Source organism: Wyeomyia smithii, chromosome 3 (assembly GCF_029784165.1).
Source record: "Wyeomyia smithii strain HCP4-BCI-WySm-NY-G18 chromosome 3, ASM2978416v1, whole genome shotgun sequence".
In the NCBI taxonomy this organism is placed as follows: Eukaryota; Metazoa; Arthropoda; class Insecta; order Diptera; family Culicidae; genus Wyeomyia; species Wyeomyia smithii.
The window spans coordinates 143,791,325-143,816,575 of record NC_073696.1 but is presented as its reverse complement, the minus strand read 5'-3'; the positions used below and the strand labels follow the sequence as shown (position 1 = coordinate 143,816,575).

Genomic DNA, 25,251 nt, shown 5'->3' with positions numbered 1-25,251 from the left:
TCGTACATGCACCTGTATCTAAGATTAAGTTTAACGTAAATTGGACATTCTGCCTAGCCAGCAGCGTTAACATTAAGCACCCTTTGACATCGTATTAGACGCGCTTAGCCACACAAGCGCTGTTATCTTTTATGTGATTGCATGCGGTCTCCCAATCTGATATTTTAATGTTGCTGGGTTCATCTGTGCACATACGCCAGTCGACGTCCTGACACAATTCTGCGAAGTCATCGCTGAAATACTCTTGTGCAAACGGATCTTTTATACCTTGTTTTGGGTAATTTGTATCCCCCCTTCCAGTATGTCTTATACTCAAAATATTTCGGTGTCTGCGGTCGCACGAGTGATCGGACCGTCTGTTCATTGATCCGCTCTGACCATAATAATTGTGCTGCCTGTTTTTGGCATAGTTCTCCTGATTACGCCAATTCCTAGGAGCGTCGTGATTGTTGTAACTGGGCCGATTCCCGCTATATCTTTCATAATTTCTAGTCCTGCGACTGATATGCTTATCTCTTTTGAACCACCTTTTTCTATAACTCGTACCCGTGTGGTTGATTGAGAAAATATTTCTGCTTCTGATACAATGCTTGGGCGCGCCGTGCTGTTTTTCGAGCAATTCTAAGCCACGCCATCGCTTTTCAATATCAGAGATATGTTTGATCTCCTGTTCATAATTTTCTAAGTTATTCAGCAGCTCCTCTAAATTCAGCATTTCTCTACCTCCGGCGGCTTCTTTCAATAAGCTGTCGTGCAGCCCTGCTATGCAATGTAACCGGAGACTCACTATCATACAAGACTTCCCACTTTTGTTTTCGTATGAGTCGATTTGTATCTTAATTTTAATTACTCTTCTTTTGTATTCAGGGAAGGTCACATACACCCCCTGCCTCAACGTTTCTACCTGAATAATTACCGCTCCTATAGATATATTTTCTCCAAATTCCTTTAATAAATTCTGCTTAACCTGTTGCCAAATATCTGCTCTTATTTTATGTAATGCGGCAGCTGCTTTGCCTTTCAATTTCAATAAAATTATATAAATCAGAGAAGTGTGTGGCACTCCCTCAAATATTTTTAGGGCAAAATGCTCAATATGGTAAATGAACGCTTCTAGTTCGTCTACCGATCCGTCATATTCTGGGATACACTGCATGGCATCTCTTTCTGGGAACGTGTACTCCATTTTACAATAAATATTACTCTTCCTGATAAAAGAACATAATCCCAAAATTTCTTTTAATTAATTGTAAATTATTTCCAAGCTCTTTCCAAATAATTAAGATTCCATATTGCTGATATTGTATTATAAAAATTATAAACACTGTAAAATTATCCGTAACCGTAAAGCCTCATGTGGCCTTCTTTCTCTTTTTCCTATGTATCACTATGGCTTCTATTAACCAGATGTGATACCGGAGCGCGATCGGTTTCAATTTTATTGACGCTATTTCAAAGAATTTGAGTGCCAAGGTGCGAACCATTCGGCGCTGAAACTTCAATGTTTATTTTTACTAATTAAATAAATAATTTTAGGTTTATATAGTAATCAAATGACTATTGAAATAATCATTATTATTTAGTGTAATTAAACCCATTTTACAACTAATCAAAAGTTGTAAATGTTTACATCAGACGACGTATGGTGCCATTCCTTATTCATAAAATCATATTTTAACCTCGTAGGCTAAAATTCAACCCGCTTGCCACGCGCCGTAGCTTTGGTCGTGAATTTACACAGCTGATCACAATACCTAGAGACCTGCCTTAATGTACATACGTGACGTCATCCCCCAGACAATAACGAGCCATGGAAAGAAAAGAGACAGTTTAATAAAACCAAATTAGTTCAACTGTCCAAAGTTTACCTGTACTTATTGATATCTCACGAGCGCGCTATTCGCTCTCGCGCTCTTATGCGGGGTTCTCGCGATCTTCTGTGCACTGCGTTATAATATGCACAACAGGTGACAAACACCTATGCACGTACAAATGCCCTACTGCGAATTTGCGTGCGTCATAACCGCAGCCATTAAAATAATTAATACAAATATACCCGATTTATCATGCTCGCGAGAATTCTCGCGCAACCGAAAATGCGACACCTGATCGTGTCTAAGTACCCACTCTCTGGAATGGTACTCGAGCGTATCCTCCGGTGTGCCAACCGGTGTGTGATAGGTAAATTTTGCCTTCCGTGTGTGGATCTTTTTAAATTATACCACTGAGCGCGGGCGAAATATCGTTTAAATTAAATGCGCTAGCACGCACTCGTTCGGACGAGATTACCTAGCGCTCCTAGTTTGTTTGTTTGTGTATTGCCAGTAGCGTAAAGGAACTCCTTTTTAAATTGCTACCTTTGATGTCGTACAGGATCACATACAATGTCAACTTATTAATATCTACTTAAACATACACATCTTATTGACTATTGATTTTTCATATAATAATAAAACTTCTAATCATTCATATACTATCATCGATTTCCATGTCACTGGAACGTGCGTTGATCAAAAGTGAGTCACCGAACATAAAGTGCGGCAGTATAAGAGCCTTAAAAAGCTTCAGACGTGTATCAATAGGAGCAAATGAGGCGCAGCAGTAGAGCGAGCGAAGGCTAGCGTAAATTTTACCGCATTGCTGACTGATCAGGCCGTCCCATTGAAGATCAGATTGTAAAATGAAGCCGAGATTTTTGGCACTATCCACCCATTCTATTGTCTGTCTGTCCAATTTGACTGGTGGCAACGGATGAGGTGGAGCAGTTCTACGTCTTCCCTTGATTAATAGTGCCTTACTTTTGGAAGGATTGATGAACAGTTGATTGCGCTGTGACCACTCAGCAATTCTTTCAAGATCGGCGTTGATCATCCTGATTAGATCTTGTATAGGTATTCCAGAGTGGCTAATATACAACTGAACGTCGTCGGCATACAGCTGTATCGAGCAGTACTTTAGGACGGTTGGTAAATCATTCACATGCCAGCAGAATAGTAGAGGTCCAAGTACAGAGCCTTGCGGAACGCCGGAAGTAGTATTGGTTTCATCAGACTGTCGATCGCCGCAGAATACAATTTGGGTTCGTTTTTCCAGATACGACTTCAGCAGGAAAACAGCAGAGTTAGCAAAATTGAATTGTGTTTTAAGTTTAGAGCAGAGCTTACGGTGGGATATGGTATCAAATGCCTTTGAGAAATCCAAGAGTAACAGTACAGCAGTGCCTTTCTTATCAATATTTGCAGCTAAATCATCGTACACTCGAAGCGCTGCAGTTTGAATACTCCGTCCTTTGCGGAAACCGGCTTGATATTCAGTGAGCAGGTTTTGCTCTGCAATGTAGGACAACATCTGTTGCTCGAGCAGTTTTTCGAGGGCCTTCGATAAAGCGCACAAGATACTAATTGGCCTGAGATTCGATAAAGAATTCAGATGCGGTTTTTTTCTCAGAGGCTAAACTTTGGCACGTTTCCAGCATGTGGAGAATTTTGATGTTGCTATAATTCTATTGAAAATGTGCGTTGTATGGTGTATAACGAATGGCAAAATTATTTTAATAAATTTAATCGGCAGCCCGTCCAGTCCTGTTGCATTCGATTTGATGTTCCATAGAACGTTGACGACTTCCCAGCAATGTACAGGCCGGAATGAAAAACTATATGGTGATTCAGGCGATTGCCAAAAGCCGCTCCGGGGTTCACTGGGCTGGCAGCTTGAAAGAAACATGCGGTTTACGTCATCCGGGTTGAAGTCGCATGTGGCTGGTACTTTAACTTTGCCAATTCCGATATCTTTAAACCTTTTCCATAATGTCTTTTGGGGGATTTTACTGTCTAGGAAATCATTCATATACCGCTTTTTTGCAGACGCTATCATAGAATTAGTTATGTTCCTCAATCTATTATAACGGCGTCGCGCTGTTTCTTTAACTTCTCCCGGTGCTCGGAGCCAACTGTTGTAGGCTAGATCGCGCTCAAGCATGGCTTTCCGTATTCGATTGTTGAACCAGACGTTAGATGACTTGGATTTACTTGTACGGAGTGGAATGACCCTATCATGAATCTGCTTTACATGTGTATTAAAAAAGTGAGCTAATTCATCAGGATCCTGGATCGCGAAAAACGAGCCCCATGGAATAGACAGAATAGCATCCTGCAATGTGTTTGCATCAAAATTCACGTAGTCTCGGTAGGTGTCAAGTTTCGGCCTAAACGTCATGTCAAAATCGAGTGTATTAAAAATAAGATCATGGTGCGAAAGTGCGGGGAAGCTAACCTGATTAAACCGTATTACTTTGTGCCGGCAGCTAGTAATAAATAAATCTAACTGCGAACAGCCGTCACGGTGGAAAAACGTTGGTTCTTCGCCTATCGATGCCAGTGCAAAGGAGCTTAGCATAGTTTCAAATCTAGCTCGCCTTCCACTTGGTCTGGAGAAGTCAGTATTGAAATCTCCGAGCAAAACAATATTTTCGTAGCGTGATGCAAAATACGTCAATTTGTCTACCAGGAATTGTGTGCAGTCATTATTTGGAGGGCTATAGATAACAATGAGCAATAATTTTTCGTCGCCGGGTCGAATTTCCAATGCAAGACACTCGGTTTTGTTCTCCGACTCGTGGGACAGTTCTGCGTTGTAGACTTTGGTATGGGCAATGTGATCCTTGCAGTAAATTACTATACCACCACCACGGCAATAACCTCGATCATTTCGAATAACTGAATATCGCTTTGTAAGCCAAGATTCCGTGAATCAAGCAATGTTAACTTTGGAGTGACGCAAAATTATGCTTCATGAAGCGCCACAACGATGTAATCAACAAAAATCTAGCCAAGGTAGAACTCTAGACAAACCAAAGTGGAGAACCGACGGGGGAAAAAAGAAAACGCCGATGCGCATACTTACTGTATCTTCTCTTCCTGAAAAGAACAACTTACTACTTACCTACCTCGTTTGACAAATCTTGTATTTTGTTCTTACTTTTTGTTTCATTTCTCGATACTCAGATATATTAATATTTTTGACGTGGGACTACGTCTTTCTTCACTATACTAAGGTACATTCTGGGAAAACTGGATTGAACATGTAACGTTTTTGGTTGGCGGAATGAAAGATTTTAGATGCTAATAGCGCTCAAACAACTGTTCCGATTTCAATAGTTAATATACCGTTGGAAAGCTTAAACATACAAGATTTGTATAACATGATAATTTTAGTTACCATTTTCTAATTACTCCGTGAAAATTGTGGGAAAGTTTGAAGGTCGAATATCCACATACATTTTTCATACGATTGGTATATTTCCCTAACGCAGACTTCAAAAACATAGACGAAATGATTTCACGCATTCAGTCATTGGCTAGCAATGCCAGCCAATTGGCATCGCATTCATCACCCAACGTAAGCGACGAAGAAAGAAAGCGGAAATGCTTCCACGTGATTGGTTCTTCCCTCAATCACCTAGGTTTCCCACATTGAGTGACGCTATAAAAGGACTTTCCGTGTTGAGAGAAGTTCATTCCCTGGTCGACCGTCAAAGCGAACAGTTCGGCTTCCCTTCGATCTGAGTTGGACCCCCCCAGTGGTAATCTAATTCAGATATCGTTGTTGGAATACAGACCATTGGAATACAGACCATATACCAAGTGTGTGTGTCTGAGTAGCGTGTGTGTGTGTGAGTAGCGTGTGTATGTGTGTGTGAGTAGCGTGTGTATGTGTGTGTGTGAGTAGCGTGTGTATGTGTGTGTGTGAGAAGCGTGTGTATGTGTGTGTGTATGTGTGTGAGTAGCGTGTGTATGTGTGTGTGTAACGTGTGTGTATGTGTGTGTGTGTGTGAGTAACGTGTGTGTATGTGTGTGTGAGTAACGTGTGTGTATGTGTGTGTGAGTAACGTGTGTGTATGTGTGTGTGTGAGTAACGTGTGTGTGTGTGTGAGTAGCGTGTGTGTGTATGTGTGTGTGTGAGTAGCGCGTGTGTGTGTGTGAGTAGCGCGTGTGTGTGTGTGAGTAGCGCGTGTGTGTGTGTGAGTAGCGCGTGTGTGTGTGAGTAGCGCGTGTGTGTCAATGTGTGTGTGTGTCAATGTGTGTGTGAATGTGTGTGTGTGTCAATGTGTGTGTGAGTGACGTATGTGTGAATGTGTGTGAGTGACGTGTGTGTGTGAGTATTATTATTATATTTGATGTCAACAGATAAAAATTTTCACCCCAATGACAGATTGAGATTAACTAACAGTACAATTAAGCTAACAGAAAATTGTCTTAAAGCTATTCTTATTGCTAACACGAGAGACATTAAAATCGAAAACAGCATAGCAACGATTAAACACACGGGACATACTGCGCATTGGTTCATTTAGTCCGTAATTAGTCCTCGAGGGCTGAATGTGCAGAAAAGTGTGTGAGCGAGTATCACGGCGCCGTGTGTTGATGTCAAGTAGACCCAAAAGAGTGTGACAGTCGATTTTTCCCTGCAGTAGATCGCCAACAAAGCAAGCTTGCAGCGATCGGCATACCTAGGTAAATTGAAGGGGTCGCGCCAAGGGAGTTTACGCAAGGCGAAGCGAACGAATTTCCTTTGAACGGTTGCAATCCTATGTGTGTCGTTTTGGTAATAGGGAGACCAGATTACCGCAGCATATTCGAGTACTGGACGTACAAGAGCGCAGAATAGTGCCTTTAGGCAATAAATATCGTGGAATTTCTTTGAAAATCGAAGAATGAAGCCTAACTGGGACGATGCCTTGGAAACGACGTGCGAAACGTGTTCCTTGAAGCTCAGTTTTGAATCCAGCAGCACTCCCAAATCTTTTACTGTCGTCTCACGCTTTAGCTCAGTACCGAATAGCGAATAGTTGTGATGGAGAAGAGTGCGCTTACGGCCAAACGAGATTGCTGAGCATTTAGTCACATTAAGAGACATCCGGTTGATGCAGCACCAAGCACCAAACAACTCCAGTTGTTGTTGTAGGAAGATAGCATTAGCGTGATCCTTTATGACGAGAATTAACTTAAGGTCGTCAGCGTACGATAGCTTGAAACATTTCAGAGTGTTGTTTACGTCATTCATGTAAAGAAGAAAGAGGAAAGGGACGAGATGGCTCCCCTGAGGCACTCCAGATGAGACAGAAATTGGCGATGAAATAAAATCACCAATCTTCACCGACATGTTCCGACCGGTAAGGTAAGAACGCAACCAGGTCAGCAAGCTATTGTCGATGCCCATACGGTCAAACTTCGCCAGGGCTATTTCGTGGTTCATTTTGTCAAAAGCAGCGGAGAGATCGGTATAGATGGCGTCTATCTGATGTCCATTTTCTATTTCTCGTATGATAAATGACGTGAAAGTGGCTAAATTGGTTGTAGTTGATCTCTTAGGCATAAAGCCATGCTGTTCCAGCGAAATGTTATGCGAGTACCTTGAGAATAATGTTTCAAGAACAATAATCTCGAAAAGCTTAGAGGTAGCGCACAATGCTGCTATACCGCGATAGTTTGAAACCGTGCGTTTGCAGCCTTTCTTGTGTACAGGAAAAACAAAAGAATCTTTCCAACAAGTAGGAAAAATACCAGATGATAACGACAGATTAAATACAGTTGTTAGCGGAGTTGCGAGCGGGCCAAGGCATCGTTTCAAGATTAGCGACGGAATTCCATCTGGGCCGCAACCTGTCGAGGATTTGATTTGTTTACCTGCCTTAGTCACCATTTCACTAGTGATGGACATTCGTAAGCTAGGGGAAGAAATTCTAGGTACGTTATTAGCGGCAGTAACGATATCTTCAGCACTTAGGGTCTCTCTAGTAAATACGCTGCTAAACTGCGAACGAAAGAGGTTTGCGATACCGGGGATTGAATCCGCTTCGTTTGTACCGTTGGTCATGCACGAAGGCAGTCCAGATTCTTTCCTTTGTTCGTTGACATGATACCAGAAGTTTCTCGGGTTAGACCTGAGGCGTTGCTGAAGTCGGCCAAGATGAGTGTTGTGCAAACGCTGGTTCAGTTCTCTATATTCATTGTTCGCATGGACGTAGCGGGCTCTGGTTTGCTCAGTGCGATGCTTGCTGTGTTTTCTGAGTGCGGATCTTTTAATTCTCTTAAGAATTCTTAATTGTGGATTTGACCAGGCGGGTTTGACAGGTTTCCGACGATTTTTACGTGGCACGAATTGATCGATGGCATATAGCAAGATGCTAGACAGAGCTGATGCCGCCGAATTAGCATCAGTATCACAGAATGTCTCCTCCCAATTAATACTTGCAAGGAACGCGTTCATCTCGTCATAGTTACCTCTACCGAAATCGTACATCACGCTATCAATAACTTTATTGAAACTATTTTTCAGGTTTACTGCCAATGTCATTAAAAGAGGAGGATGGTGTCTGCATTCTTTTACGAGAGGCACAGGAGCGCGGGAGACTGAGCAATCTGAGCCTATTTCCTCGCTGATAAAGCAAAGATCAAGGGTACGTCTGTTGCTGTTTTGAATCTCATTGACCTGTTTAAGACCTGCTGTACAGTAGCCATCGAGCAAATTGATTGAGGCCGGCCTAAACGAGGAGTGACCAGGATCCGGGAAGAGGAAGCCATGGGAGTCTGGCACCCAGGAGATTTCACGCATGTTGAAGTCGCCAAGAATTACGATGTTATCTCTAGTACCCATCTGGGAGACAATCCATTCGAGCGAACGTAGATGCTGCTCAATAAGGCTGCTATCATTCACGCGATCTGGTGGAATATATACGATGCAAATAAAGTACGTAACTTCGGAGCTAGTAATCGCCACCCACAGATGTTCAACTGTTGATCCCTCGGGAGGATTCAATATACGAGACTCGTAACAGGACCTCACAGCCAACAAAACACCACCACCTGAGCGCTTATTGCTGTTAGTCGATGATCGATCTTGACGGTAGACCGTGAATGAATCATCAAAAAGTAGAGTGGAGATTGTGTTGTCGTTGAGCCATGTTTCTGTGAAGGCATAGATGTCGTAGCACGCATCGTTGCACGCCAGTTGGTAATCTATCACACGAGAGTTGATGCCACCAACATTTTGATAATACATCAAAAGTTGAGGAGGTGTAGCGGCAATCCTGGGAATGGAGAGTGCGTCAGGTCCAGAAACGCTGTTAAACAGTGAATACTTGCCAAGACTGGCAGTTTGGAAGCCCGTTTCACCAACACTAGACCCAGGGCCAGGACGACTTTGAAGGCGGGAACTCGCAGTTGGGGATTGACGCGAATCAGCGGTTGACACGACTGGGCTAGGTGGATCCAGGGCTTCCATACTGCGGTGTGACGTGCGTCCCGGGGATGATAACTTGTCGGCTGAATAGCATAAATGTTGAAGGCTTGTACGAGATGCTGGTATAGAGCGTGGATGTAGATCGAAAGCAGAGTGACTTTCGTGAAGAATTGACTGTCGCATTGTCCCAACACTCATTACAGATGGGAGTGTGAAATTTGAAGCGCTAGCGGTTGGAGGCTGACTGGAAACGGAGAAACGATCAGGAAGTGCTTGTTCTACGAAGAAGGAATACTTGCCTGTAGAAGCAGGCTGGAGAACCTCTTCTGCAGAATCAGTCACAGGGCCGCGACGACTCCGATGAACGCTGGCAGCGTAGGGCACGACTGTGATGAAACGAGAAGAGGTCTCCATAGTGCTTTCTACGGTGCGTCGCGGCAAACTTGCTGTGTATGAGCAGCCTATTCGTCCATTGCTGCTATGTTTGGATCTGGTAAGATGTTTAGCGGGTCGTACGATGTAGGTTTCGGTTGCCAAAAATTTTCGCTAGACCTGTTATCGGAGAACTCGCGGTAAACAACTCCCCTAGGCCAAGTAGAAGTTGATAGAGCTTTAGTTTTTAACTCAGCGTTCATTAGTATTTTAAAAGAAACAAAAGAAAGAGTGTTAATATCTCTTCCCTCCGCCACTAGCCGAGTCACAAGAATGTCCTCCGTTCCAAGTCGTTTTCTAGCTAAGGCGGTTACTTGTTCCGCAGATACCTCACGAGCGATCCGCGAAAGGTACAGGCAAAATTTAGGCCTAGCTGCAGGCACAACTGCAATTTCGGTGGAGGCAGAGAGCGTGCTGCCCGTACCGTGCAAGAGCGGTGGTTTATTGGACCGGTTTGTGTCAGAATTGAACAGTCGGCGGGGTTTGGTAAATCGAGAATCGGTAGCGGTGTGTCTAATTGATCTTGGCGTAAACGAATTTGAATTCATCAATGTGGCAAAGTTCGTTCTGATCTCATTCTTCAGTTCGTTCAAAATTTCGGCTTTGAGATTCTCCATAATGCCACTATGAGTGTTTAATGCTTCTTCTAAACCCGCTTCGTGAGCAGAGCGAGCAGTATTCCTAACACGAATGCCTTTCATCAGCGATGTGCAGGATTTGCACAGCCAAAATAATTGTGCATTTTTTATCACATCCTCGAAAGCGACAGCAGCGATACCAGTGCATCTGGGATGGAATATAGCAGAGCAGAAGCCACGGCAAATAACGTGACCTTCATTAATGTCGTTAGCGCACGAATGGCAAATGAGGGACATCTTTTCCTCAACTCAAAATAACACTCCCAGCACGAGACTACCGAACGTAGAGAAACTATGGTTGAATGTGATGGAGCGCAGTGAATGAACTAGTGTACAGAACTACGGTAGCAGAGTGAAGTGAGGCTAGCGATCACGCAGGCGAACTGAGGAACACAACACCGTCAAAGTCGATCCGTGGTGCGATATTTATGTTAAATTCTAGAAATAATCACTAGGTAATCGTAAAATTATCCACTACGTGCAACGACACCGGACACACTTGAAGTAACACCGGACACGATTTAACTAAAACTCGCGCAGTCGCGAAAGGTAAACAAGTCAGGACAGCCGTACACCGTATGTTGCCGTTGCTTTTACAGCACTAAAACAGTCAACGTAAACTAGTTTAACGCAGTTAACTGCACTATCTGCGAATAGCTGACGCGCAAATCTTTCACTTAAGCACGAAATAAGTCGAAAAGAAATAACTTCAGTAGTGGTAAATTATTCAAATAAACGAAGCTCAATCACGACGATGTAAACAAACTAAAGCAGAGTTGCCAGATAACGTAACGTGTGTGTATGTGTGAGCGGCGTGTGTATGTAAGTGGTGTGTGGGTGTGTGTGTATGTGTGTGTGTGTATGTGTGTGTGTGTAAGTAGCGTGGGTGTGTCTGAGGATCGTGTGCTTGTGAGTAGTGTGTGTGTATATAGCGTGTGTGTAAAACGTGTATGTGTGTATAACATGTGTGTGCAAAAATGCATTCATCCGAGATAAATTTATTTACGACCGAAAAACTTTTATAAGCAACAAGTTAATTATTTTTGCTATTAGTTTGTATGCTATGGTTTATGACAGGTGTATGTTTTAGTAAAGCGGGCAATGTATGCAGTTTGCGAGGATGCGAAAATGAACGGGAATAGAAGGTGTGACTTTTAGGCTTAGAAAAAATTTTCCCTCGTCCAGACGGGACTCGAACCCGCAATCTCCGTTGTCTCCGGCAAGGTGTTTTGGCCAACTAAACTACTGGGAAAGGTATAAATAGTTCTAAACCAAAGTCGAATCACCCTCTACTATTGTGTTCCCGTATCTCAGCACGCCAACGATGAACTGCACACACTGCCCGGGGGGAGTTTATTTTTATTTTTTATTTTTTTTAATAACTGAGAGAGTGATCTCTTCACGCACACAGTGTATAATGACTTATTATATCTACAGCGGCGCAAGCGATGAGACACCTCAGTCGGTGGCTAGACTCCGAACGCGTATCACGGAAGAGCTCCGTTGGCTAGATTTACTTTACGAACTAATTTCATTTTTGTCATATGACTTACATTTTAAGTTTTAGTAAAGCGGGCAATGTATGCAGTTTGCGAAGATGCGAAAATGAACGGGAATAGAAGGTGTGACTTGAGGCTTAGAAAAAATTTTCCCTCGTCCAGACGGAGATTGCGGGTTCGAGTCCCGTCTGGACGAGGAAAAATTTTTTCTAAGCCTAGAAGTCACACCTTCTATTCCCGTTCATTTTCGCATCCTCGCAAACTGCATACATTGCCCGCTTTACTAAAACTTAAAATGTAAGTCATATGACAAAAATGAAATTAGTTCGTAAAGGTGTATGTGTTTTTATTTGTTCATGGATTGTTGTGTATAGTATTTGTATATTTGGTGTGTGTTATATACTATGGTTATGGCAGAATTAAATCTTTACACCCATAATAGTCCCACGTCAAGCCTACGTTCGTGCACTCAAGCACATACCCTTTAACTTTTTCAAATTGCCCGTATAACTTTCAAAGTCAAAGCTCTTTTTTTCACATTATTATTCTCTTATTTTTTCTTTCTTTTTTTTTATTCCAGCGCTAAATCCTTTCCTTTTTTTGATTTAACGTATAATATTTTTGGAATAATGCTCTTATTTTTTTATTTATTATTATTATCTTTTTTTTAGTACTTCATTGTTTTTTTTTTTTTTCCTTTATAAAAATCTTTTCCGCTCCTCTTATTTTTCTTTTCTGGGCATTTTCAAACTCTTTTTTTCACCTATACCTTTTTTTGTATCATAAGAGGAAATGTGAAACAACGAAAAGAAAACTCTCTAGTTGACCATTGTACATCCAAACCGTTCCTCCTGAAAACACTTAGGATTGATTACGCACGAAAAAGACCATGCTTCCGCAAGCATATGGCTTTTCTTCCTTTGATTGACAGACCTTTAATTTTATTTTTGTCTACACGACCCGGCAGCCTTCATCATCGGGCGCACTTATTGTTATACTAAGTTTTAAATTTTCCGTAAATTCTTGCGACGGATCAAACTCACCGAAAAACTTATTTCTGTTTTATATATTGATAGTTATGGTATCCTTACGAGGTAAAATGAATAAAAATGAAGATTACTCACCCTATCATTGTCCTCATCCTTTCCTTCGTTCGTTTCCTTCGTTCGTTGTTCAGCTGACCTATATTAAAAAGCCAATTACGAGGCTTGGATTACACCACAGACGATTTTTTTCCCTTTTTTCTTCGCCTCACTTGAGCTTCTTCTTGTCAGCTGTTCCGCTAATCTTCTTTCTTCCAACACACTCCACGCACTACTATACTGCAGAAGGAGAAATTGCCGTCCTAAGCTGAACCGATTTCCACTACTGTTTCTGGCCACTTCTAACTAGTTCCGGGTGTTGCAAATATCACACGCGCAATGCGCAGCACTTCCGTGACAAAATATAAGCGTTTCTGCTTCCGCTCGAAACTTTTAAAACACGATTTTCTCCTCAGATAGAATCGAATGACGAATTCGTACAACTTTTGCTTTGTTAGGAATTTTCTTCAGATATATTTTTTTTCTTTTATTTTTTGTTTTGCCTTCTCACCCAACTTCTTTATATTTCACTACACTCTAGCCTCTTCTAGGCTGCTGTCCTGACAATCTCCCCGTTAACCGTTAAAGGTTACTTGAAAAGCACGCCGGACGCAACAGGCTTCACCTGGTGACGATTTTTCCTCATAGAGTGTGATAAATTACTGACTTTGTAGCTTTTACAAAACTGCTATTTACACTAACACTTTACACTCGCAACAATCACCGGCCGCATTCAGGCAAAACAGTAACCGATTTTTTTTGTGCACAAACTGATAACACGGCAACGGACCTGTTGCTTATTCTATTTATAATCAAACACAAAACATTAAATTCTTTGTTGACTCCTTTACCGTCTGATATTTCCGTGTTTCGTAATTGTTTCTTTGCCACTTTGTTCACTGCGAGCCACCTCAAATAATCCTTTTTTTACAGCTTAGATGAATTTTTCTGCACTGATTTTTTTTTCTGTCGGAAATTTCCCCCCCGTGCTTATTTAGACCCCTTCTTAGGCTTGTGTAGCATTTGCACTTTTTATACCTCACCTACCTGCACAACTGTACCCTCACTGTAGGTCACGCACGACTCTCCCTTGAGTTTTTTATAGTTGCGCTTGATTTTTTTCATACAAATTTCCAAAAATACACCTTACACAAACTTGGCGCTCCTTCGATAAGGATACGCTGTCACCACTATGTAGGGCAACCCCCGGGTTACCCTACCAGGAATTGTGATATCTTTACAAGATAAACCGACGCGCAATTCCTGTACGTACGGCGCGGACCGTACGGAATCTTTTATACTTAGCGATTGATTTGTGGTTTACATTAGAACTTACGGCTAACCCTAGAGTGTATGCGGTAGGAAACTTGTATTGTATTTGGTTGACTGGTTCTCGAGCTGTGCGAAATTCGTGTTTCATTTTTATGGGACCCCTCCCTTGTTGAAGAGGTAGGGGTGTTAAATCATTATCGATATATTTGTTACCCCTTAAAACATCCACCTACCCAATTTGGTTCTATTTACTTGGTTAGTTCTCTAGATATGCAGGAATTTGAGTTTCATTTGTATGGAACCCCTCCCTACCAGAAGAGGGAGGGGTTTCGAACCAACATGGACATATTTGTCACTCCTGAAAACATCCACATGCCAAATTTGGTTTCATTTGCTTGGTTAGTTTTTGAGATGTGCAGAAATTTGTGTTTCATTTGTATGGGGGCCCTCCCTTCCAGAAAAGGGAGGGGTCTCAAACTATCATGAAAACCTTTCTCGGCCCCTAAAACCCCTACATACAAATTTTCACGTCGATCGGTTCGGTAGTTTCCGAGCCTATATGGATCAGACAGACAGACCGACAGACAGACCGGACTGCATTTTTATAGGTATAGATTAAACCTTAATAATGATTCAAAGGCAGAAGTTTACTACGCCACTTTATGTGGTGTTCTTATCACCTGCCAATGGCTCTGTCGATAATTTGTATGGCTCCCCCCGAAATAATTTATTTTCCCACAGTCGAACAAAACTTTAATTCTCAAACTATTCATAATAACGCTTGAGACGATTAATATGAATTTTTCAAATGATTCAATTCTGTTGAAATTATTTTTAATATCGAAAATCCTTTAAAACCTAATATTCTTCTCGCTCAATTATATTGTCTCAGTGTCATGTTACCGTCGTAGCACTGGCAACGTTAACACTTTTAAGTCAGTCGTTTTGCCCCTACGTTATGCATCGTTGACAAATTTCCTTGGTCAACGCCATATGAGCTGATTATGCGCGTTTGCGCTTGCAATAAAAAAAATAGTGTCGAATGCACTACGATGCTCTGCTGATAGACGCTCGTCGCTTGCATGTGCGCATCAAATTTCTGTCTTTATGTTTTTCTTCCTTACGGTGATTCACCTTTCGCTAGCCGTGTCACCGCTGTTTATTCATGATTTTTTGTTTACTATCGGGCTTTACTATGCACCTAATGTTTTACTTGTAGAATATTTCGCTGAATTTATCAGCTGTTGAGTTCTCGGCCATGAACTTTAAGTGTGTAGGAATCTAATTCTAAACGATATAAACAAATTCAATGTCGCATCTCGAGTTATTTCAACTTGATATGCATATTTGACCGACTAAAAATTAATATTATTATACAACTTCTGTTTGTCGGGCCCGCGCATGATGATATTGCGACTTTTCACTTGCCAGCGGGTTTGCCGCTGAATTGTATGGCGCCCCCGAGGAGGCAAATTAAATTACGCTCGCTCATGCTTATCTTGTTTTATTTAAAATAAATGATTATACTTCACTACGATTTATTCTTACATACACCTAAATTAATCCACCTAGCGGTCAGACCCAGCCTTTCTCATTAAAACTTATTATTTGTAAAAATAGATTTACATGAACGCTGCAAACCAATAAATGTATATTCACTCTTTAGGCTCTAAAAAATTGATGTTGTAATCTATACATTTAAAAATGCAGTCCGGTCTGTCTACCTGTCTGTCTGTCTGATCCATATAGGCTCGAAAACTACCGAACCGATCAACGTGAAAATTTGTATGTAGGGGTTTTTGGTGCCGATAAAGGTTCCTATGATAGTTTGAGACCCCTCCCTCTTCTGGAAGGGAGAGGTCCCATACAAATGAAACATAAATTTCTGCACAACTCAAAAACAAACCAAGCAAATGAAACCGAATTTGGCATGTGGATGTTTTAAGGGGTAACAAATGTGTCCATAATAGTTGGCCGCCCCTCCCTCTTCTGGAAGGGAGTGGTTTCATACAAATAAAACACAAATTTTTGCACATCTCGAGAACTAACCAACAAAATGGAACCAAATTTGGCAGGTGAATGTTTTTAGAGGTAACAAATATGTGCTTAATGGTTTGACACCCTTTCCTTTTCTCTAAGGAAGGGGTCCCATACAAATGAAACACAAATTTCGCACAGCTCAAGAACCAATCAAGAAAATACAACCAAATTTGGTATGTGAATGTTTTTAGAGGTAAAAAATATGTCCATAATGGTTCGACGCCCCTTCCTCTTCTGAAAACACATGTTTCTGTACAAATTTCTGCACATCTCGCGAACTAATCTACTAAATGGAGCCATATTTGGTAGGTGAATGTTTTTAGTGGTGACAAATATGTTCCATAATCGAGGCAACATTTTGGATTGTAAGATAGCAACATCCGGTTTCTGGAAAACAGCCAAATATGACCGATTTCCACCCAATATAATAATATCCGGATCTAGAATGATACACAGGAGCTCAAATCGACCACAGATACCACTTTGAATTCTAAGATGACGACTTCCGGTTTCTGAAAAACAGCTGAAAATACCACCCAATATGAGTATTTCTCTACCAGTATGACGTTCAGATTCCAAAAATTGTCTGCATATGCCATTATGAAACCCAAAATGGCGACTTCCGGTTTCGGAAAAACAGCGGCACAGCGGACCAAATACCACCCAATATGGATATTTCCGAAACCGTAATGTGGCACTAGAGCCACAAATCGACTTCAGATAACATTTTAAATTGTAAGATGCCAACTTCCGGTTTCTGGTAAACGGTCTAAAATGGACGATTCTCATTAAATATGAGTACCTCCGGAACCATAAAGATGGACAGAAGCTAAAAATTGATCACAGACACAATCTTGAATTTTAAGATGGTGATTTCCGGTGTCTGGCAAACAGCCGGGAATGACCAAATACGAATGTTTTCGGAACCAGAATAACGCCCAGATGACAAAAATTGATTTCACAGGCAATTTTTAAGAATAAAACGATGACTTTCGGTTTCTGAAAAACAACCCAAAGCGACCAAATACCGCCCAATATGAGTATCTCCGAAGCAAGAATGTTGCAAGAAGCTATAAATTGACCTCAGATACCATTATGAATTTTGGGATGGCATTTTCTGGTTTCTGGAAAACAACCAAAAATGGCCGATTTCCGTCTAACATGAGTATCTCCGGATCTAGAATTGATACACAGCAGCTGAAATAAACCACAGATCCCATTTTAGATTCTAGGTTAGCGACTTCCGGTTCCTGGGAAACAGCCGAAAATGATCGAATAACACCCAATATTGGTGTTTCTTCAACCAAAATGACGCTCAGAGGCCATAAATTATCTTAAGAACCATTTTGAAATCCAAGATTGCGACTTCCGGTTTGTGAAAAACAGCCTAAAATAACCAAATACCATCCAATATGAGTATCTCTGGAACCAGAATGATGCAATGAGCTAACAATTGACCTCAGGCTCCGTTTTAAATTGCTAAATGGCAACTTCTAGGAAACAGTCGAAAATGACCGAATAATACTCAATATGGATATATCCGTAATCGAAATGATGCATAGAAACCAAACATTGACCCTGGACACCATTCTGAAGTTAAAGACGACCACTTTTAGTTTCTGGAAAACAACCAAAATAACTAAATACCTCCCAATATGAGTATTCCCGGTGTCAGATTGATGCCAGAAAATCTGCTGAAAATGACCGAATACCACCCAATATGAATATATTCAGCATTAATGCGATGTACAGAAGCCAACAGTCGCGGATGTTGTCATTTCGATAAAACCAATCATTTTAAACGATTTGTTATTTGACTTTGATCATATCCTATGGCCGATTCGTCGTGCAATTGCAGATCTGAAACACATCGCAAGGAATCAATGAATTTGGAACGTTCAAATAGTACGATACCACATTTAAATTATGTTGAGGCCACATATATCGATCAAAGCAGGAATAGTTTTCAATAGTCTTTAAATTTCTTTTCTTTCCATAACTTTTGAGCCACATATCAAATTGTTATGAAGTTTGTTTCACAATTTGGTACTTTACAGACGAAGTTACAGTCCGATTACAGTAAAATTCAATAGGGTGTTATGAGGCAGCTAGACTTATTAGTTGACACTAATTTTGTGGAAATCGGGTCAGCCATCTCTGAGAAAAGTGAGTGAGTCCAAGTAGTCTTCGGAATGTGAATTCATAGCTGGATTTCACATTTTTAAACATAACAGGCAAATTAATTGTCCGATTGCAAAACAAATCAATTGGGTCTTATGGGGCAACTAGACCTTCCATTTGACACTGATTTTATGCAAATCGGTCCAGCTATTTTTGAGAAACATGAGTGAGATTAAACGGTCTCTAGAACACGTTTCTTTTCATAACTTTTGAACCACATGTTCAATCTTTTTAAAATTCAAAAGTTAAGGGTTTTTTAGGTACCCCGTTCATTTGGAACCAATTTTGTTCAAATTGGTTGTGTAGTTTTCGAGCTAATGATGTTTCATGATTTTTACATTTTGACACATAACCTCTAAACTAAAAATTCGATTACAATGAAATTTAATAGGATCTTATAGGGCAACAAGACCTTTCATTTGCAATTAATTTCATGAGAATCGGTCCAGCCATCTCTTAGAAAAGTGAGTGAGAATAAAAATCTGCACATACACACACACACACATACACACACACACATACAGAAAATGCTCAGCTCGTCGAGCTGAGTCGAGTGATATATGCCATTCGGCCCTTTGGAGCACTTTTTTACTTTCGGTTTTGCAAGTGATTGCTATACCTTTCTAGGAGAAAGGCAAAAAATCTATAAAATAATTCTTCATAAAATTATTATCTCTTCTTTTTTCTTTTTAAACTGTTCTTATAGAGTTAAGTCGTTTTTTTCAAACTTCTGTCGGCGTCGTTTATTTACTGTATATTGTATCACGCTGTGGTGCGTGTTTAAAACTCATGTCGTGACATGTCGTCAAATTTATAGTCGGCTGTGATTTCTTTAAAAAATGAGACAAATGCAAATTCGTAAATTTAGTCATAGTAACGCTTTAATCGGTTATTCTGAACTTTCTCAAGGCGATTGCCGTTTTTTATTACTGTGGTCATTTCGCTTGGAATTTCGACTACTTCATAAGGTCCTCTCCACATATTTTGGAGCTTTACAAGAATATTCTTGTCCATGCATGTTTTTTGAATTAGGAATAAATCGCGACATTCCGTTCTCACAGACAGGCTCTGAGATAATAGCCGCGCATGTATGATTAATAAGCATTTCTCAAAGCACTCAGCAGTTCTACTTATTTCAGGAGAACGATACTTTATTATTTCTCTATAGCATTCGAAGTCGAAATGCGACGCTCCGTTTCCGATGAGAACGAAACGATGACGGCCACTTGGCAAATAACCTAAAATAATGATAATAATAATAAATACCGAACGATTTACGATTGAGTAAGTGACGCCTGTCCGCGAGAAAATTGAGAGAGACGGAAGATACAAATGTATAACTAAGTAATTAAAATTGAAAGGATTAGACGAGGACAGGACGAAGAATCGGACAAGAGAATTGTTTCTCTCCGGCTCTTCTGGTAGGGTAGAATTAAGTTGAGTTATTTTAATAAATTCAATCTTGTTTCATCAAGCGTTCCGCATGGTCGAATGACGTACAGGACTCTGGTGTTTTATTTCGATTTATCACAGGTCCTGGCGGAGTCTACACGGGCAGGCTCCGCACTTGGTATATGGAAAATTGTTTATTTTCAGGATTATTTATGGAATCGTAAACTAGGAAAGGAAAGTTAATATAGTTTTTAATTATACCACACCGTGATCGTCACCCGGTGCCAGTGATCGACGATGTGCTCGCCAAGATTGGGGAAGGATGCTTTCTTTCAGTTGGAATTGGAAGAACTATCACGAGATGCCACAGTCTTTATCACTCACCGTGGTTTGTACCGGTTCAAACGGCTCCCTTTTGGACTGGTATCAGCGCCAGAAATTTTCTAACGTACCATGGACGAAAATTTAGTGGATTGCGCAGGGGCATATTGGTACCTTGGTGATGTTGGAATTGAGGGAAATACATTGGATGAACACGATAAACGATTAAATGAGGTACCTTGCTAAATGTTGAATTAGAATAAACGTGAACAATTCTAATGAGTATTTATCTCTCTCTCCCTCTCTTTTCATTTTCTTATTTGAAAACTATTATATTTACTATTTTAGGTATTAAAAAGATTTAAAGACCGGGGAGTAGTGCTTAATTGGCATAAGTGCAAATTACGTGTTAACGAATTTGATTTTCTGGGGTATAAAATCGACTCCGATGGCATAAAACCTTCAGACGAAAAACGTAATGCTGTGAAATCTTTCCGCCATCCAACCAATGAAAGCGAAGTACATAGTTGGGTGGGATTAGCCAACTACATAGGGAGGTTCATTCCCAATCTCGCTGCATTGGACGAGCCTTTGAGAAAGTTGACACAGAAAGGGGTGACATTTCACTGGGACGAGCCATAGGAATCAGCATTCCAGGCAATCAAAACTAGTATAGCGAATGCTGGAAGTCTCGGGTTCTACAAGGTGGAGTTCTGGCAGATGCGAGTCCATTTGCGTTAGGAGCAGTGCTTAGGCAAACAAATGAACGAGGATTGTCTAGGGTGATCAGCTTTTCATCGAAATCTCTCATAGACACTGAGAGACGATATTGCCAAACTGAAAGGAGGCATTGGCATTAGTATGGGGCGTTGAAAAATTTCAAGTTTACTTAATTGGTCGTGAATTTAACCTATTAACTGACTGTCAGGCATTGACTTTTTTATTTTCCCCTGTATCGCGACCGTGTGCTCGCATCGAACGCTGGGTTCTGAGGCTACAAAGCTACCAATATAAAGTTGTTCATATAGCAGGACAGTCTAATATAGCCGATGTCCTATCTCGCCTTTCCACACTGATCCCTCAACCATTCGACGAAGCGGAAGAGTTGACTGTGAGAGAAGTTGCATCTTGTTCAGCCACAACAATGGCTTTGAAGTGGGAAGAGATTGTACGCGCTAGTAGAGATGATGTAGAAATACGACAGGTAATTGAAGCCCTGGAATCCGAATCTGAGGATGACATGCCTCTGTTATTTATAGTTATAGTAACCGAACTTTGTCAGTTGGATGATGTGTTATTGAGGATAGACCGGATTGTAGTTCCTGAAAGTCTGCGACAGCCAGTTCTACAGATAGTCCATGAGGGACATCCGGGTGTTCGAATCAGGAAGAGTCACCTACGAACGAATGTGTGGTGGCCTAAAATGGACCAGCATGTCGAAACGTATGTGAAAGCATGCCGTGGATGTGCATTAGTTGCCACTCCCAATCTACCAGAACCGACGGTTAGAAAGAGCCTTCCCTCCGCCCCTTGGGAACAAATTGCTGTGGACTTTCTAGGTCCGCTTCCGGACGGCGAGAATTTGCTGGTTTGCATTGACTTTTACAGTAGATTCATAGAAGTCGTCGAAATGGATAATATTACTACAGCATCAACTATTAAAGAGCTTCCGACCATTTTCTCGCGTTATGGAGTTCCAAGGCAATTGCGTGCGGATAATGGGCCCCAGTTTTCTTCTGAGGAGTTCGAGACATTCTGTGATGAATATAGTATTCATCTGGAAAGTACTATTCCGTATTGGCCACAGATGAACGGGGAAGTCGAACGACAGAACCGTTCTATTTTAAAACGGCTCCGTATAGCACAGGAACTGGGACAGGACTGGCGGAAGGACTCTTCGAATCACTCTACCACAGGCAAGGCACCTGCCGAGCTAATGTTTGGCCGCCAAATGCGCCAAATGCAAGCTGCCAACCGTACCCCTTATCACGTACGATGATGGAGAAGTAAGAGATAAGGACACTGTTGAAAAGGAAAATGGGAGGATATACGCGGGTAATCGACGCAAGGCGAAATCTAATGCCTTAGAAGTTGGGGATCGAGTGTTAGCCAAACGAATGAAGAAAGATAACAAACTGCAGTCAAACTTCTCACCTGAAGAGTTTAGCGTAGCCAGGAAACGTGGAACTAACGTTACTATAAGCTCATCGTCTTCAGGGAAAGAGTTCCGAAGAAGCGTAGCACACCTAAAGTCATTACCTAAGGAACCGATACAGGATAGTCATCCAAGCAACGATACTAGTGATCCTAGTCATCCTCTGGGGTCGTCAAAGACAGTGTTACATCATCAAGAGAAGAAGTCAACAGATGAACTGGAAAATCCTCTCAATGATGACAACGCAGTGATAGTGTTCAAAAGAACAAAAGTCGAATCCAGCCGTTTAAAGGACTACGTAACATATTAACAATGTAGTGATGTTTTCTTTATATTAAGGTTAAGTAGGGATGTAGGGTTCCACTGTGTAGAGATCACCTACCTTGTATATAAGTACCTTGACATTGGAGGAAGGAGAGATATAAACGTGTAGAGCGAACAAGAGTGAACTGCTGTACGGGAAATAAAATAAAGTCAACCGCAAAAATAAAGGAGCATTTGTATCAGAACATTACAGTTGGAACATGGGGGCCACCGGAACCCCAGTCCAGTTAACTCGTCGTTTGGTGACTTGGACAACAATGAATAGTTGATAAAAAACCAGTTTCCCAGTTTCTGCACCGCTGTTAATCTGCTACCAAAATGTTCGGGGCCTACGCAGCAAAATCACTGATTTTAGTCTCGCAGTGCCAGATTCCCCGTACGATTGCATCGTGCTAACGGAAACTTGGCTTGATTCGCAAATCAACTCGTGCCAGTTGTTTGGTACAGATTATACCGTTATTCGTTCTGATCGCTGCTCCAAAAATAGTAATGAAGCCTGTGGTGGCGGAGTGATTATTGCAGTTTGTAGTTCAATGCCGTCTTCTCTACTAGGCAATGCAATGGATGATTCACTTGAGCAGCTTTGAGTTACCATTGCAACCAAGAATGCAAAGCTTGTGATTGGTGCTATCTATAATTGTAATTATAATTTTAATTATAATTATAGTTATAATTATAATTATAATTATAAACGACGAGTTAACTGGACTGGGGTCCCGGTGGCCCCCATGTTCCAACTGTAATGTTCTGATACAAATGCTCCTTTATTTTTGCGGTTGACTTTATTTTATTTCCCGTACAGCAGTTCACTCTTGTTCGCTCTACACGTTTATATCTCTCCTTCTCCCAATGTCAAGGTACTTATATACAAGGTAGGTGAACTCTACACAGTGGAACCCTACATCCCTACTTAACCTTGAAATAAAGAAAACATCACTACATTGTTAATATGTTACGTAGTCCTTTAAACGGTTGGATTCGACTTTTGTTCTTTTGAACACTATCACTGCGTTGTAATCATTGAGAGGATTTTCCAGTTCATCTGTTGACTTCTTCTCTTGATGATCTAACACTGTCTTTGACGACCCCAGAGGATGACTAGGATCACTAGTATCGTTGCTTGGATGACTATCCTGTATCGGTTCCTTAGGTAATGACTTTAGGTGTGCTACGCTTCTTCGGAACTCTTTCCCTGAAGACGATGAGCTTATAGTAACGTCAGTTCCACGTTTCCTGGCTACGCTAAACTCTTCAGGTGAGAAGTTTGACTGCAGTTTGTTATCTTTCTTCATTCGTTTGGCTAACACTCGATCCCCAACTTCTAAGGCATTAGATTTCGCCTTGCGTCGATTACCCGCGTATATCCTCCCATTTTCCTTTTCAACAGTGTCCTTGTCTCTTACTTCTCCATCATCGTACGTGAAAATGGGTACGGTTGGCAGCTTGCATTTGGCGCATTTGGCGGCCAAACATTAGCTCGGCAGGTGCCTTGCCTGTGGTAGAGTGATTCGAAGAGTCCTTCCGCCAGTCCTGTCCCAGTTCCTGTGCTATACGGAGCCGTTTTAAAATAGAACGGTTCTGTCGTTCGACTTCCCCGTTCATCTGTGGCCAATACGGAATAGTACTTTCCAGATGAATACTATATTCATCACAGAATGTCTCGAACTCCTCAGAAGAAAACTGGGGCCCATTATCCGCACGCAATTGCCTTGGAACTCCATAACGCGAGAAAATGGTCGGAAGCTCTTTAATAGTTGATGCTGTAGTAATATTATCCATTTCGACGACTTCTATGAATCTACTGTAAAAGTCAATGCAAACCAGCAAATTCTCGCCGTCCGGAAGCGGACCTAGAAAGTCCACAGCAATTTGTTCCCAAGGGGCGGAGGGAAGGCTCTTTCTAACCGTCGGTTCTGATAGATTGGGAGTGGCAACTAATGCACATCCACGGCATGCTTTCACATACGTTTCGACATGCTGGTCCATTTTAGGCCACCACACATTCGTTCGTAGGTGACTCTTCCTGATTCGAACACCCGGATGTCCCTCATGGACTATCTGTAGAACTGGCTGTCGCAGACTTTCAGGAACTACAATCCGGTCTATCCTCAATAACACATCATCCAACTGACAAAGTTCGGTTACTATAACTATAAATAACAGAGGCATGTCATCCTCAGATTCGGATTCCAGGGCTTCAATTACCTGTCGTATTTCTACATCATCTCTACTAGCGCGTACAATCTCTTCCCACTTCAAAGCCATTGTTGTGGCTGAACAAGATGCAACTTCTCTCACAGTCAACTCTTCCGCTTCGTCGAATGGTTGAGGGATCAGTGTGGAAAGGCGAGATAGGACATCGGCTATATTAGACTGTCCTGCTATATGAACAACTTTATATTGGTAGCTTTGTAGCCTCAGAACCCAGCGTTCGATGCGAGCACACGGTCACAATACAGGGGAAAATAAAAAAGTCAATGCCTGACAGTCAGTTAATAGGTTAAATTCACGACCAATTAAGTAAACTTGAAATTTTTCAACGCCCCATACTAATGCCAATGCCTCCTTTTCAGTTTGGCAATATCGTCTCTCAGTGTCTATGAGAGATTTCGATGAAAAGCTGATCACCCTAGACAATCCTCGTTCATTTGTTTGCCTAAGCACTGCTCCTAACG

The 25,251-nt window shown here is 41.4% G+C and overlaps 3 protein-coding genes across 3 annotated transcripts; 1 reads left to right on the top strand and 2 right to left on the bottom strand.

Annotated features, from left to right (window-relative positions):
• Positions 1 to 9,701: 9,701 nt before the first annotated feature.
• LOC129728637 (uncharacterized) lies at positions 9,702 to 10,547 on the bottom strand. The gene has a single exon (XM_055687088.1). The coding sequence runs from the start codon at positions 10,545 to 10,547 to the stop codon at positions 9,702 to 9,704; it is 846 nt and encodes a 281-aa protein (XP_055543063.1).
• Positions 10,548 to 21,241: 10,694 nt separating this feature from the next.
• LOC129728636 (uncharacterized protein K02A2.6-like) lies at positions 21,242 to 22,096 on the top strand. Its single transcript, XM_055687087.1, has one exon. The coding sequence runs from the start codon at positions 21,242 to 21,244 to the stop codon at positions 22,094 to 22,096; it is 855 nt and encodes a 284-aa protein (XP_055543062.1).
• A 1,890-nt stretch (positions 22,097 to 23,986) lies between these two features.
• On the bottom strand, positions 23,987 to 24,841 carry LOC129728635 (uncharacterized protein K02A2.6-like). The gene has a single exon (XM_055687086.1). It carries the CDS (start codon positions 24,839 to 24,841, stop codon positions 23,987 to 23,989), a length of 855 nt encoding a protein of 284 aa, XP_055543061.1.
• Between the last annotated feature and the right edge of the window lie 410 nt (positions 24,842 to 25,251).